At 45.6% G+C, this 16456-nt stretch overlaps 1 protein-coding gene across 2 annotated transcripts in view; it reads right to left on the bottom strand.

Moving 5' to 3' along the window:
* Nucleotides 1–16456, bottom strand: part of SLC6A11 (solute carrier family 6 member 11) — a 473797-nt gene that overhangs the window by 243775 nt on the left and 213566 nt on the right. For both annotated transcript variants that reach the window (XM_073592347.1, XM_073592348.1), the window contains one exon: nt 6079–6211. In XM_073592347.1, the coding sequence (XP_073448448.1) occupies nt 6079–6211 (133 nt within the window). The remainder of the gene's footprint in view (nt 1–6078; nt 6212–16456) is intronic.

The following is a 16456-nucleotide window of genomic DNA, read 5'->3' as shown; positions in this document are numbered from 1 at the left end:
AGACAGTGTTCCTGCGTGCCCGCCGATCACACAGGAAGAGGACAAGGAGGAGGAGGAGGAGAAAGAGGAGGATTGTGTCAGCATGGAGGTGGAGCCTGGCACTCAGCATCAGCAGCAGTCTTTAAGGGATCATTTACAGTCCCAAGAAACCCATGGACTTGTACGTGGCTGGGAGGAGGTGGCTGCAGATCATGTCATCCTTAGTGACCCAGAGGACTCCGGGTCGAATGCCTCAGCAAACCTATGCTGCATGGCCTCCCTGATCCTGCAAAGTCTGCGGAAGGATCCTCGTATTCGTGGTATCAAGGAGAGGGATCAATACTGGCTGACAACCCTCCTTGATCCACGTTACAAGGGTAAGGTTGCGGACCTTATCTTGCCGTCGCAGGGGGAGCAGAGGATGAAATATCTTTGGGAAGCCTTGCAGAAAGGTCTGTGCAATGCGTTCCCAGAGACTGGGAGGTTACAAACTCCTGTTCCTGGACAACGTGTTGCTGAGGCTTCGGTCAGTCAAAGAAGGAGCGGTGGAGAAGGTGGCCATCTGACCGATGCGTTCAGACAATTTTTTAGTCCGCAGCCCCAAGGTATGAATGGTTCCAGCAACCATCGCCAGCGTCTGTTTTACATGGTGCAGGAATACCTAGGGGCAAGATCTGACTTGGACACCTTTCCCACCGAAAATCCTCTGGGTTACTGGGTCTTGAGGATGGATCACTGGCCAGAGCTTGCACAGTATGCAATTGAGCTACTGGCCTGTCCTGCATCCAGCGTTCTTTCGGAACGCACATTCAGTGCTGCTGGAGGTTTTGTAACCGATCACAGGGTGCACCTATCCACCGACTCGGTCGATCGTCTGACCTTCATAAAAATGAATCAGTCTTGGATCACCACCAGCTACCAAGCACCTGATGCTGATGTAACCGAAAAATTTTTTTTGAAATGTCAGATCCCTTTAAGACTGCCTATGCTGATGCTGAGTGACTATCCTGTTATGCTGAGTGACTATCCTCTTCCTCCTCAATGATCATGCTGATAGCTTGTAAGAATATTTTGGGCCCGTTCCAGCTCCCACCAAGAGTAACTGTGAGGACTTACAGTGTTGCGGCAACACCACCACCACCAAAGGCCCAATTTTTCTGCCCCTGTTCAACAGGTGCATGTAATTACAATTCTTGATCTAATATTTCACAGCAGGGCCTGTTTTTGCGCCCACCAAGAGTAACTGTGAGGACTTACAATGTTGTGGCACCAGCACCACCACCACCACCAAAGGCCCAATTTTTCTGACCCTGTTCAACAGGGGCATGTAAATACAATTCTTGATCTAATATTTGACAGCAGAGCCCGTTCCTGCACCCACCAAGAGTAACTGTGAGGGCTTACAGTGTTGTGGCAACACCAACACCTAAGGCCCCAATTTCTGCAGAGTATATAGGGTAGGCCCCTACTTTCAAACATCCAACTTACAAACGACTCCTACTTGCAAACGGAAGGAGGCAACAGGAAGTGAGATGAAATCTACCCCTAGGAAGGGGAATTCTCTCCTGTAAGAGTTAATATGGGAAAAAACATCTCCTTTCCTCTGATGCTTTATCACCAATCCTTGTTTCACTAAAAACCCCAAATTGCCAAAAAACATTTGTCATTGGGACAGAAAGTGAGGTAAAATCTTCTGAAGAGGTGCACAGACAGCAAAACAAATGTCACAGGGGTGATAACCCTTCCCTATTAGGGTCAGATCCAGAGTTTAGTCTCGGGAGGGGCACTGCCAGAAAATACGTTTTTTGGGGGGAATTTATCAGGGAAATGGTTGGTGTTGGCGCTTTAATCATCACAGCACGATGGTTGTTATGGTGTCAGGATGATTGAAGCACATTATTTCTATTATTACATTGTTGTATAAAATTCAACTCACCATAATGCAGAATCAGTGGGAGCCCCAAGCGTGTCACTTGCCATGTCACCTGTCACCAGATGCGGATTGTCACTTGCCACGTCACCTGCCACCAGACGCGGATTGTCACTTGCCACGTCACCTGCCCCCAGATCCGGATTGTCACTTGCCACGTCACCTGCCACCAGATGCGGATTGTCACTTGCCACGTCACCTGCCCCCATATGCGGATTGTCACTTGCCTGCTACAATTGTCACTTGCCACGTCACCTGCCACCAAATGCGGATTGTCACGTCACCTGCCACCAGATGCGGATTGTCACTTGCCACATCACCTTGCCACCAGATGCGGATTGTCATGTCGCCTGACACACATTGCGGATTGTCACTTGCCACGTCACCTGCCACCAGATGCAGATTGTCACTTGCCACGTCACCTGCCACCAGATGCGGATTGTCACGTCACGTGCCACACATTGCAAACTGTCACTTGCCATGTCGCCTGCCACCAGATGCAGATTGTCACTTGCCACATCATCTGCCACACGTTGCGGATTGTCACTTGCCTGCTGCAATTGTCACTTTCTGTTTCCCAGAGGGTGAGGCAGCAGATTACCAGTCAGGCAGCAGAGAGATGATGTAATCTCTCTGCTGTCCGTGGCTGCCTGCACAGTGAGGGCGGAACTTCAGGGATGCAGGGCGGGCAATGAGAGATGATGTCATCTCTATGCTCCCCTGCCCGCCGTTTCCCTGATTGGCCAGCAGCCCGGCCGCTCTCTGACTCTCACCTGCCCACTCTCTCTCAGACTGTCACCAGCCCGGCCGTCCGCTCTCTCACCCGCTCACTGTCAGTCTCAGACTGTCACCCGCCTGGCCGTCCGCACTCTCACCCACCCACTGTCAGTCTCAGACTGTCACCCGCCCGGCCGTCTGCTCTCTCTCCCGCGGAGCCAGCCGCCTGCCCTCTCACCAGCATTCTCGGAGGGGGCAATTGCCCCGTTGCCCCCCCCCCCCCCGGGATCCGCCTCTGTTCCCTATGGTTTCCAAAAAGCTTAAAAATAGATTTTTTGGCTGGAGCTACACTTTAAAAATGTACCAGTTCAAAATTACAAACAGATTCTACTTAACAACAAACCTACAGTCCCTGTCTTGTTTGCACCGCCTGTATACTGCTGTTCAGAGGGCCTGGGGCCCCACGCTTTTCCTTTTCTTAATTTGGGTGCGGGGTTCCCCTTAATATCAATACAAAACCCAAAGGGCCTGGTAATGGACGGGGGGGGGTACCCATGCCATTTGTCTCACTGATTTTCATCCATATTACCGGGACCGGACATTACATTAAAGCCGTAAGCAGTTTTAAATGACTTTTATTACTTTAAAAATGTAATTTTGTGCAGGGACTGTGCTAAGCACGGGAAACAGGCACCACTTTACAGGCATACTATAGACACCCCCCAGGTACGATATTTAAAGGAATACTTCACTTTTTTTTTCACTTTAAGCATCATTAATATCACTGCTCCCGAAAAAACGGCCGTTTTTAAAACTTTTTTTTGCATTGACACATGTCCCCTGGGGCAGGACCCGGGTCCCCAAACCCTTTTTAGTACAATACCATGCAAATTAGCCTTCGACTTACGAACAAACCTACAGTCCCTATTGTGTTCGTAACTCGGGGACTTTCATATATATATAGATCTATCTATCTATCTATCTATCTATCTATCTATCTATCTATCTATCTATCTATCTATCTATCTATCTATCTATCTATCTATCTATCTATCTATCTATCTATCTATCTATCTATCTATCATATTGTCAAAAGTAATGTTACGCCTGCCTTAACACACATATGAACTTTAATGGCATCCCAGTCTAAAGCTGGATACACACTATACAATTTTCTGTATGTAGATTTTTTCCTTCAGATTTACCAAAACCATATAATATGAGGTCAAACCTTGAGAGTTTCAATTTGTATGCAATCAGACAGGCCCTTGCACTACATGGTTACGATAAAACTAAAGGAAATCTGACAACAAGTTGTATAGTGTGTATTCGGTCTTAGTCCATAGGGTTCAATATTTAGTTGGCCCATCCTTTGTAGCTGTAACAGTTTCAACTCTTCAGCAAGGTTCATAAAGACATGGATGAGTGAGTTTGGGATGGAGGAATTTGACTGGCTTGCACGGAGTCCTGACCTAAACCCGATAGAACACCTTTGGGATGAATTAGAGCGGAGACTGCGAGCCAGGCCTTCTCGTCCAACATCAGTGCATGACCTCACAAATGCGCTTCTGGAAGAATGGTCAAACATTACCATAGACACACTCCTAAACCTCGTGGACAGCCTTCCCAGAAGAGTTGAAGCTGTTGTAGATGTAAATGATGGGCCAACTCAATATTGAACCCTACAGACTAGAAACTAGAACCAAACAATTCAGATACTGAAGTAACAATGGAAATTAAACAGTATGTGTTTAGCATCACTTTAAATTAGATTCACCACTAAGTTTGGATTAGCCAAATTTCAGTTTAAAAATAAAGATTAGGATAAAAATGTATACAATCTGCCCCGATATTTCAGCTATGGACAGACCTACAAAAGGTAGCATCTTCGTTATACACAGATTTGAAAGATCTGCTTATCCTAGACCTGTAATAAAGGATAAGTTCACCTGCTGGAGCATGTTATATGTTACATCCATATTTAGGATGTAACAAGGGGCAGGGGGGTCCTCTCCCTGCACCCAATGTCACATATTGAAAAAAGCATGGCTATGCGAGGCTCTGTCTACACACCCACATCATTCAATTTGTAAATAAAAAAATTACACCACCAGAGCAGACAGACTTGTAGTTTGAATGGGCTGTGCATGTACTGATGAGCACACTCATAGTCCATGCACGCCCCCTCCTGCCTGCAAGCTGACAACCTTACAGAAGTATGGGCTAAAAGCTGTAGGAAGACTGTGCAAGAGCCTGAAATTGCACCTGCAATCTGCTGATAGTGGGCGTGTTGTGGACATTTTCTGAAGATGTATTTAATATGTATTGTCACAGTGTTTCCCAGTGTTAGTACTCTCGCAACCCGCTCTAAAGAGCTGACTGGGGCAGACTGATGCTGGTTAAGATCCGTTTTGTAGTGAAAAGCTTCTTGGGAATGTAGAGAAGGGTTTGCAGTGTGGGAATATGTCCGCCAGCGAAGGGCCCCTGTGCGATGCACAGAACGATCGCCTGGGGGGATGTGTTGGCTCTGCAAAGACATTATCGGTTTAGCGGATGTGTGCTCGTGTCACCCCTGTATGCCTGATCAACATATTTGGGGGGGCCATGGCGTACACCTGCAGATAATCTCCCATCCACACTGGACGGTAGTATTGTCCGGTATGCTTTGTTCTCTGAACAAAGCAGAATAAGGATTCACGAATAATGGTAAAAACGGGAGTCTTCGAGTTGTTATGGTCAGGGACATGTTTGTTAGCCATGCGGCTTCCTTTGTTTAGTTGAAGAGCATGGCTTCCAGGTAAAACATACACACTGTTCCCGCCCAGGCACGCCCATAAGACTCCCCTAGCCATTATTTTGTATAAACTCATCCTGTTGGAAGGATTTCCTGTGTTGACATTCATATTCTGTGAGGTCATATCCTGTGAGGTCATTTCCCATGGAGGAAGCAATTGGCTGTTGGGGCCATGACTTCCTGATTATGATTGCTTTTGTTGTTTTTGAATAAAAGACCCAGTGCGGTGCTCGGTGGGGCAGTCGTGCTGAGATGAGGACGTAAGCGGTGGTCATGTCTGTGTACTTGGGGATATGCGGGAAATAGAGTGATAGGTAAGATGCATTATACCATTAGACAAAATGGGCGCTTATTAGCGCAAAAGCGTATAGTGGGTTTTTCCATGACAGGTGCAATCCCTTGCAAAAATATATCATTATCTTTTAGTAAAAGGTGAATTTAGCCTTCAAATCACACCCTTATACATCCTATTCAACCTGGTCCTTATCTGTTATACTGTATGTGTTATGGAGTGCTACTGTAGACCTGCAATATCCCTTTATTTGTAATACTTACCAGTCTGCACACTTTGTGATCTTCTTACATTTGTACTTCAAACAAGAAACATCTATTGGTCTTACTATCCTTAGTAAATAAAGGAAATAAATTTGGCTCTAACCTTTCCAGTAGACTTTGTTCCTTTCCAAATGCAGAAATAGCAAACAGTCCAAGCAGCGAGAAGACAAAGTGCTAATTCCCATCGGAGGTCTCCAATATGCTCAATCCCATCTGAAATTGCCAAAACTCTTCGTCTATAGAAGAAAAAACAGATTATGTAACAACAATAACTTCTGCATACAGGAATATTTCTACGGTGTTCAATCATCCTCTGTGTAGATGAGTTACTAAGGATCTGTGTTTGGCTTTTTCTGATGGACAAATGCAGCATGCTTTTAGGTGCATTTCACTAGAATTTAACATGGGTTTGCAATGCTTCTGACATCATTCAGATTTCATTGACAGGTCCATTTTACCTCCCTTTTTTTGTTTAATTTGTCTCTATTGAAAAAGAAGAGAAAACACATAGTATACAGAGCATATACTAAGAAACATACAAAACTACTATTGGGCCTTAAAATGAAAATGACATAACCGACAGTTGAGGAGAAGTGACTATTGTGAATGTTAAATATCATGTTATAGAATCCAGAATACTGGGGTCGTCAGCTGTTGTGGGACTTACACGCCATAAAATTCTCTGTGAGGGCCCTCAAATAGACACAGAACATTTGTGAAATCCGCAATACAAAAAGTGAGTAGAGAAGGAATAAGAAAGAAGAGAAGGAAGGTGAGAAATAAGGGTAAGTGTGGGAGGGAGGGGGGGGGTCTGCCTCGGTCCAGTCCCCTTGAGGTGATAAAAGGCAAGCCAGCAGGACCATACTCTCTTCACCAAATCCGACGTTTTCCTGAGGGAATAAGTGAGATCTTCCATGTAATATGTGTGATCTACTTCCATTAGCCATTGGCTTAATGAGGGTATGGTCGGTTGTTTCCAATAACGGGCAATGAGTGCTCTTGCTGCGTTAAGCAAGTGTGGTGTTATTGATTTTTTATATGCTCCTACTGGTGAGCCTGTACAATGGAGCAAGATAATCCATGGGTCATTGGGGATTTCATAACCTTGAATCTCCTTTGCCCAGTGCAGGTTAGCTAGCCAGTAAGGGCGGATGAGTGGGCAATACCACCAAATGTGCACATGTGTAGCTCGGTCGCCACATCCTCGCCATCATGATGTTTGTGGAAATGTCTTGTGAAGTACCGCTGGGGTGTAGTGCCATCTCGTCAGCGGTTTATAGTTTACTTCCACCGTTTTGGAGGCCGTGGAGGAGGTGTGGGCCATTAGGAGGATAGTGGATTTATGGAGCTCTGATATCTCTTTATGAAGATCTTTTTCCCAGTTGGTTAGGAAAGTAGGGTTACCTGTGATGGTTATTGCCTGTAAAACCTGATAGAAATGGGAGATGGGTTTCTCAACTGGTTGATCCTCAGAAAAGGCAGATTCTATAGATGTTAAATCTAAGACGGTCCGAAAAGGTTTCGGGGGAGAGTGAACGAAAGCTGGCAGTTGGCGGTATCTCCAGTGATCCAAGGGTGTAGCCATTGAGCTAGGTAGTAATGTGGACAGGGGCACAATGCCGGATTGAGTAGTAACTTGATGGAGTAGAGGCGTAGACCCCAGATTCCAGGTATGAGTTCTGGGGTTTATGTTTCCAGGGGGAAAGTAGTTGTGGCCAGTCAACGGCATGAGAGTGGAGTTGTATGGCCATTTGTGTGTCCTACACAGTGAGTCCCATACCATAAGAGTTGAGTACGTAAGCAGTGAAGTGGGTGAGGACAAAGTTCTGTGTTTCTTAGGGATCCATATTTGGGTAAAAAGATCTGATCGGCTGAGTGTCATCTCTAGGTTAACCCATAATTTAGAATCTCTATGATACTTACAGTCAGAAATTCTATTCATTACTATAGCCAAGAAATATTGTTTAAGGTTAGGTAGGGCCAAGCCCCTTGCCTTTTAGGTCTGACAAGGATAGTCCTAGCCAATCTGGGTCATTTTCTGTGCCATACATATTTACCTATCATTGATCTGATCAACGTAAAGAAACCTGCAGGGATTCCATATGGTATCATCTGAAGCAAAAAACATTTTTGCAGATCCGATCTGATTGCTTTAAGTAGGGGAAGAAAGTTAGTGCGGAATAAGGATGCTGGGTTGGGTGTGAGATATATACCCAGGTATTTCATTTTACTTTTTTGCCAGTAAAAGGGGAAGGACATTTTTAATTGAGCTACAGTCTCTCCTGCTACCGAGACATTCAATATTTCCAATTTGGTCATATTAATTTTAAAATTGGAGATGGCGCTAAACTTTGAGAATGCTGACAAGAGGTTAGGAAGAGAAATCAGTGGTTGCTGTATATAAAACAGAATGTCATCTGCATAAGCAGCATACTTATGTTCTAAACCCCCCAGGGTAATCCCATGGATACAGGGATTAAGACTGACCATCGATAGGAAGGGCTCTAGAGATAAGGCAAATAAAATGGGTGAGAGGGGGCAGCCTTGACGGGTGCCATTAAAGAGTGTGAAGGGGTCGCTTAAGGTGCTGTTTATACGTAATTGGGCCGTGGGGAAGTTATATAAAGCGGATATATGGGATAGGAGGGAGGAGCCAATTCCTAAATGAGATAGCGTTGCCATGAGATAATCCCAGTCCACCCTATCGAACGCTTTTTCTGCGTCTGTTGATAACAGAAGGGTGGGCTGGGAGGATCTTCGCGCATAAGCCATTAGGGATAGGGTGCGGAGGGAATTATCACGTGCCTCTCTGCCAGGGATAAATCCCGTTTGGTCTCTGGAAACCCAACGTGGGATTAGGGGGAGGAGTCTATTCGTAATGACCTTGGCATATAGCTTGGCATCAATATTCAATAAAGAAATGGGGCGGTAACTCCCACAGTTACTAGGATCCTTGTCAAGTTTGGGTATCACAGTAATATGTGCATGGAGGGTTTCGGGTCGGAGGGTCTCCCCCACAGAGATTGCATTTGCATAGGAGGAAAGGCAGGGCAGTAGGATATCTGCAAAAGATCTGTAATACATAACTGTAAAGCCATGTGGCCCACGTGCCTTGCTATTGGCCATAGCCAATGTCAATGCGTAGCTCCGAAGTAGTGAACTCCCCCTCTAGGGTAGCTAAGATGTTGGGTGGGAGTTTGGGTAGGTTGGCTTGTGCTAAGTAATCACAGATAAGAGCTGTCCTAGTGTCTTGATCTGCCACCGTGTGTTCGACAGATATAAGTGTTGATAAAATGCTCGGAATTCTTTGGATATATCCGGTGTTTCATGCACCAGAGTAGCAGTCGAGGTCTTAATTTTATCTATGAAGGAGGCAGCTTTTTTCTGTTGCAATGAACACCTCCCTTTGACCTGCATTTGATCTCTTTCTATGCTGCATTGTCATTGACTTGTATGAGAAAATAAGCTCTTCTGATGCAAATAAAAACCCATTGACATTGGGCCTTACACATCTTCTGATAAAAATAACACACTTGGGTAGGTGCTCTGCAACAATTACAATAACAAGTATTTTGTTATATCTGATAAGAAGAGACCACATGACCATGCAGATCGAACAGAAGTATAAAGTTGTATACTGGCACATGCTGGTGGAATGACCATACTCCTTTATTTAGCACAAGATCAAAAACCAAGTTTCCTTCCTTGCTTACATGTTTCAGCCTTATGTGGGCCTAAGTCATGACCTATATGACTAAGGTCCACACAGGGCTGAAACATGAAAGCTAGGAAGAAATCTTGTTTTTTTAATCCTTTGCGTAATAAACGAGAATCGTCATTCCACCAGCATGTGCCAGTCTACAACTTTGCATGCAGTTAGAAACAAAAATTATATATATATATATATATATATATATATATATATACACACACACACACACACACACACACACACACACTCTATGACCAAAAGTATTGGGACATCTGCCTTTACACACATGAACTTTAATGGCATCCTAGTCTTAGTCCGTAGGGTTCAGTATTGCATTGGCCAACCCTATGCAGGCTGGCCATTCTTCCAGAAGTGCATTTGTGAGGTCAGGCATTGATATTGGACGAGAAGGCCTGGCTCGCAGTTTGGATTATCCCAAAGGTGTTCTATCAGGTTGAAGTCAAGACTCTGTGCAGCCCAATCAAGTTCCTCCACCCCAGACTCGCTCATCCATGTCTTTAAGGACCTTGATTTGTGCAAAGAGTGGGCCTAATCATTATTGAACCCTACAGTTTAAGACTGGGATGCCATTAAAGTTCATGTGTGTGTAAAGGCAGGTGTCCCAATACTTTTGACAATATAGTGTATATACAGTGCATCTGGAAAGTATTCACATCACTTCACTTTTTCCACATTTTGTTATGTTACAGCCTTATTCCAAAATTGATTCAATTCATTATTTTCCTCATAATTATACAAGCAATACCGCATAATGACAACGTGAAAGAAGTTTGTTTGAAATCTTTGTCCACCAGATGCAGAGTCCACCTGTGGTAAATTCAGTTGATTGGACATGATTTGGAAAGGCACACACCTGCCTATATAAGGTCCCACAGTTAACAGTGCATGTCAGAGCACAAACCAAGCCATGAAGTCCAAAGAATCGCCTGTAGACTTCCGAGACAGGATTGTATCGAGTTAAAAGATCTGGGGAAGATTACAGAAAATTTCTGCAGCATTGAAGGTCCCAATGAGCACAGTGGCTTCCATCATTCGTAAATGGAAGAAGTTTGGAACCAAGACTCTTCCTAGCACGCACCGCCCAGCCAAACTGAGCGATCGGGGGAGAAGGGCCTTAATTAGGGAGGTGAACAAGAACCCGATGATAACTCTGACGGAGCTCCAGCATTTCTCTGTGGAGAGTGGAGAACCTTTCAGAAGAACAATCATCACTGCAGCACTCCACCAATCAGGCCTGTATGATAGAAGTGCCAGATGGAAGCCACTCCACAGTAAAAGGCACATGACAGCCTGCCTGGAGCTTGCCAAAAGGCACCTGAAGGACTCTCAGACACTGAGAAACAAAATTCTCTGGTCTGATGAAACAAGGATTGAACTCTTTGGCTTGAATGGCAAGCGTCATGTCTGGAGGAAACCAGGCACTGCTCATCACCTGGCAAATACCATCCCTACAGTGAAGCATGGTGGTGGCAGCATCATGTTGTGGGGATGTTTTTCAGTGACAGTCACTGGGAGACTAGTCAGGCTCGAGGAAAGGATGAATGCAGCACTATACAGTGAAATCCTTGATGATCTGCTCCAGAGCGCTCTGGACTTCAGACTGGGGCGAAGGTTCATATTCCAACAGGACAATGATCCTAAGCACACATCCAAGATAACAAAGGAGTGGCTATGGGACAACTCTGTGAATGTCCTTGAGTGGCCCAGCCACAGCCCAGACTTGAACCCGATTGAACATGTCTGGAGAGATTTAAAAAAAGCTATGCCTCAAAGCTCCCCATCCAACCTGATGGAGCTTGAGAGGTCCTGCAAAGAAGAATGGGAGAAACTGCCCAAAAATAGGTGTGCCAAGCTTGTAGCGTCCTACTCAAAAAGACTCGAGGCTGTAAGTGGTGCCAAAGGTGCTTTAACAAAGTATTGAGAAAAGGCTGTGAATACTTATGTACTGTACATGGGAATTATATATATATATATATATATATATATATATATATATATATATATATATATATTTTTTTTTTTTGTAACCTGGGGGACAGGTAGCAGGTACAAAAGCTTCCTGGGATAAGCAGGCTTTCAGGCACAGATACCAGAACAAGTGAAGTAGTGACAAGTAGTGACAAACTGTGAAGTGTTTAATGGTGATAGTTACAAGTCTATAGAGGTGACCAAGACCCGAACTGGATCATGAATCAGATATTCCTGAATGTGTACGAGAGGAGCCTGGGAGACGTATAAACCCCGAACAGGACTTTTCCTGGCTCTCTCTGGGATGCTCTGCTACATATCCTCCCCCCTTGTTTCAACCCCAGGGTTGGAACACCTGTGGTCCAACAGGAGTGAACATGGGACAGGGCATCTACATTCCCCATCTCAACACCTGGCTTATGTTTTACAGTGAAGGAGTAATCCTGTAGAGCCAAAAACCGGTTCACCCGTCTATTAATCTCCTTCTTTTGGGCCATCCATTTCAGGGGAGCATGGTCAGTTATTAACTCAAACTGGAGTCCTAACAAATAGTACCTGAGCGCGTCCATGGCCCACTTTATGGCTAAATTACTTTTCAATGACTGCATACTTTTTCTCATGGTCATTGAGCTTTCTGCTTAGGTACACCACAGGATGTTCTTCCCCATTGTATATCTGTGATAGCACTGCCCCGATACCAACATCAGATGCATCCATCTGAACCAAAAAATCTTTGGAGAAATCTGGGGAGTACAGTACTGGCTGTGCACAAAGAGCCTTCTTCAGGACTTGGAAAGATTCATCTGCTACTGAGGACCATTTCACCATTACAGAGTCTTTCCCTTTCGTAAAGTCTGTCAGTGGGGCAGCTATAGTTGCAAAATTTCGGATAAATCTTCTATAATACCCCGCAATGCCAAGAAAGGCCCTGACCTGCTTCTTATTTGCAGGACATGGCCACTACTGGATGGCTTTTTTTTACTCACTTGAGGTTTTATGACACCACGGCCAATAGTGTAGCCTAAATACTTGGCTTCCTCTAGACCAATGGCACTTTTTTTGGATTTGACGTAAAACCTTCTTTGAAGAGGGAATCAAGGATAGCCTGGACATGGGGCAAGTGAGACTCCCAGTCAGTGTTATGTACCACTATGTCATCTAGATAGGCTGCTGCATATCATCGGTGGAGTCTTAGGGTCCTGTCCATGGCCCTCTGAAATGTTGTGGGGGCATTTTGCAACCCAAAAGGCATTTCTTTATATTGAAAGGAACCCTCTGGGGTCACAAATGCAGTCTTCTCTTTGGCGCAAAGTGGTCAGATAGCGAGCCTTGCCAAGTCGGTCTATAAGTTCGCCTACTCTCGGCATTGGGTACGTATCAAACTTTGTCACTGCATTAAGCTTCCTGAAGTCGTTACAGAACCTCCAAGTGCCATTCGGTTTTGGGACTAACACGATGGGGCTAGACCAGTCACTATTGGATTCCTCAATGACATATAGCTCCAGCATTCTTCTAACTTCATCGCTGATGTCCTTTCTCCTCGCTTCAGGAATTTGGTACAGTTTGAGCTTGACATGGACCCCAGGTTCAGTAACAATCTCATGCTGAACTGCTGAAGTCGTGCCAGGTAGCTCTGAAAATTTCTCTCTATTCCTTATCAGGAACTCTCTAGCTTCCTGTTTTTGGGAATGTGACAGGGTGTCTGGAATCGTGACCTCAGGGATCAGAGGGGACTCAGTACCCTTAGGCATTACCGGGAGGGACCTCGCAGTTAACGCCAGTCTATCCTTCCTGGGTTTAACAGGTTTAGGTGGTAAATCTATTTGGGCTTTCTTTTTCCTGGTTGATATACTTTGTAATTGACCTCCCCAACTCTTTCAATTACTTCAAAGGGACTCTGCCACTTAGCCAGGAACTTGCTCTCAACAGTGGGAACTAACACCAGGACCCTGTCACCAGGTGAAAAAACATGGCGTTGGGCCCCCCTGTTGTATATCTTCTGTTGGGCTGCTTGGGCCTGCAGTAAGTGTTCTTTTACCATCAGAATGATTGCTGCAATCCTCTCCTGCATTTGAGCGATATGCTCAATGACACTTTTATGGGGTGTCTGCTCCTCCTCCCAAGTTTATTTGGCTATGTCTATAAGTCCCCGAGGGTGTCTCCCATAAAGCAACTCAAATGGAGAGTACCTCGTAGAGGACTGGGGAACCTCCCTGGTGGCAAACATCAAGTATGGTATTAGGAAGTCCCAGTTTTTCCCATCCTTGTCAACAACCTTTTTTAACATGCTCTTATGCTCTTTAATGTCTTATTGAAGCATTCCACCAAGCCATCCGTTTGAGGAGGGTACACCGAGGTTCGCAACTGCATCACCTTAAATAACTTGCACAGCTCCCTAGTTATTCGTGACATGAATGGGGTGCCCTGGTCTGTAAGGACTTCTTTAGGGATGCCAACATGACTGAACACCATAAACAGCTCTTTGCCAATGTTTTTAGCAGACGTGGTGCGTAAGGGAACTGCCTCGGGGTAACGGGTAGCAAAATCCATGATTACAAGGATATGCTGATGACCCCGGACAGACTTGAAGAGTGGACCCACAAGGTCCATGGCAATCCTCTCAAAGGGCACTCCAATAATGGGCAAGGGCACTAAAGAACTTCGGAAGTGGGGTAGTGGGGCTGACATCTGACACACAGGACAGGATTGACAATAATTCTCAATATCCTTCTGTATCCCGGGCCAGTAAAACCTGCGCAACACCCTTTCAGAATTTTTCTCAACCTCTAAATGGCCTCCTAGCAAGTGCCCATGGGCAAGTTCCAACACCACCCGTCTGTATGGCTTAGGAACCACCAACTGTTCAACCACTTCATCATTCTTTTTACATACACGATACAGTAAACCCTCATTGCTGCTGAAATAAGGAAAACAGGGCCTGTCCCCTGGTTCAACAGGTACATCATTAATCACTATTACATTTTCCCAGGCCCTGGCAAGGGTAGGGTCTTTTCTCTGCTAGGTACCAAAATTTGCCTCGTGCACATTAAGGTCAGCAAACTCCAACGTAGGCTCAGATTCAGCAGACGGCTGTCCAGCTACACTGGTTGTGGGGACTTCCTCAGGCTTCTCCAGCTTTCCTGCCATAACTGAGAAAGGAAAACCCAGGGAGCCCTGAGAGGAGTCCCCTGAACCCAAATTGTAAGTAGTGGCCAGGAGTTCTGGCTCTGCCACTGAGTCAGCTACTGCGATAGGGTCAAGACGATCCCACAGTTCCCAAAACTTAGGGAAGTCCCTACCAACGATGGCCTCGTTCACCAAGTGGGGCACAAGTCCGGCCAGATGGGTAACCTTACCTAAGCCAGTTTCAAACTGAACAGTGGCTATAGGATACTTTCGGGTATCCCCATGTACACAGATCACAGCAACTTTTTTAGCATGAAAATTCAGTTTCAACCATCTCAGCTGTAACCAAAGTCACTAGACTTCCAGAGTCTAGCAAGGCCGTAATAGGCTTATTATTAAAAGTCATTTGGCACATGTGGTTTCCCATATTTGGTGCTGCAGCTCATGCAACAGCCGCAAACATAGACTGCCTTCTAATAGATAGATCACACTGCATTGGTTCATCTGTCAATGGACAGTTTGCTGTAATATATCCCAGTTCTTGGCAACGAAAAAAACACCTGATGTTTCCCCAGTTTGGTTTGCTGACAGGCAGTGGCTTCCCTTGTTTGGGACGCTAAACTTCAGTCCTGACTCCTGGCACCAAAAATCCTCCCCCCTATTTCCTTGCCATGCTTACCACCCACTTCCCCTGGAACAGTCTTACCGGTTGCCTGGGGTGACCGTGGCTTTGGGTGGAAAGTTCATGTGGCTGCAGGGGTGGTGACCAGGCTCTCTGCAGCAAAGTACCTTTCAACGAGTTCCACCAGGTTGTCCGCCGAGTTGGGGTCTCCTTGACTCACCCACTTCTGCAGGGGAATTGGTAGTGACCTCAGGAACTGGTCCATGACCAAACGCTCTGCTATTTATGGCCCAGACAGGGACTCTGGCTGTAGCCATTTCTTTACCAGGTGAATTAGGTTGAACATCTGCGATCTTGGGGCCTCTTGTTTTGGAAGAACCAGCTGTGGACCCACTGTGCTCGAACTGCCAAGGTGACATCAAGTCACGCCAGGATTTCCTGCTTGACCTTTTCATAGTCTCCTGCTTCTGATGACTCCGAATCATAGCAGGCCTTCTGCTATTCTCCAGAAAGCAAGGGGGCGACCAGTCCTGCCCACTGGGTTTTAGGCAAACCTTCCCTCTCAGCTGTCTGTTTAAACATTAGCAGAAAGGCCTCTAGATCATCATCTGCAGTCATCTTAGAAAGAAAGCAAACCAAATGGATGGCTGAGGGCTTGTCTCCAACATCATCAACTTTAGCAGGTGACCACTGTGCTAACGTCTCCACAACCCCAGTCAGGGTTTTCCTATCTGCTTTTGCATCAGTGGCTAGCTGTTCAAACAGCCTCTGTACAGCACCAATCTGTTGGTATAGTGCCTTGGTTTGCTCCTGTGTGATAGCGTTGGTTTGCTGTAGTGCAGCATTGGCTTGCTTTAGTGCAGCCTTTGTTTGCTGCTGTGCAGCGTTTGCTTGCTGCTGTGCAGCGTTGGATATCACCAATTGTTTTAGGATTTCCTCCATGTTTAGTCACTCTAGGTACTGGCCTTTTAAATAGTAACTTACTACAGCTGCCCACATTCTCCACCATATGTAACTTGGGGGACAGGTAGC

This window comes from Aquarana catesbeiana, linkage group LG07, assembly GCF_042186555.1.
Source record: "Aquarana catesbeiana isolate 2022-GZ linkage group LG07, ASM4218655v1, whole genome shotgun sequence".
In the NCBI taxonomy this organism is placed as follows: domain Eukaryota; kingdom Metazoa; phylum Chordata; class Amphibia; order Anura; family Ranidae; genus Aquarana; species Aquarana catesbeiana.
Note: the sequence above shows the minus strand (reverse complement) of the source record. Positions and strands in the feature narration are given on the sequence as shown.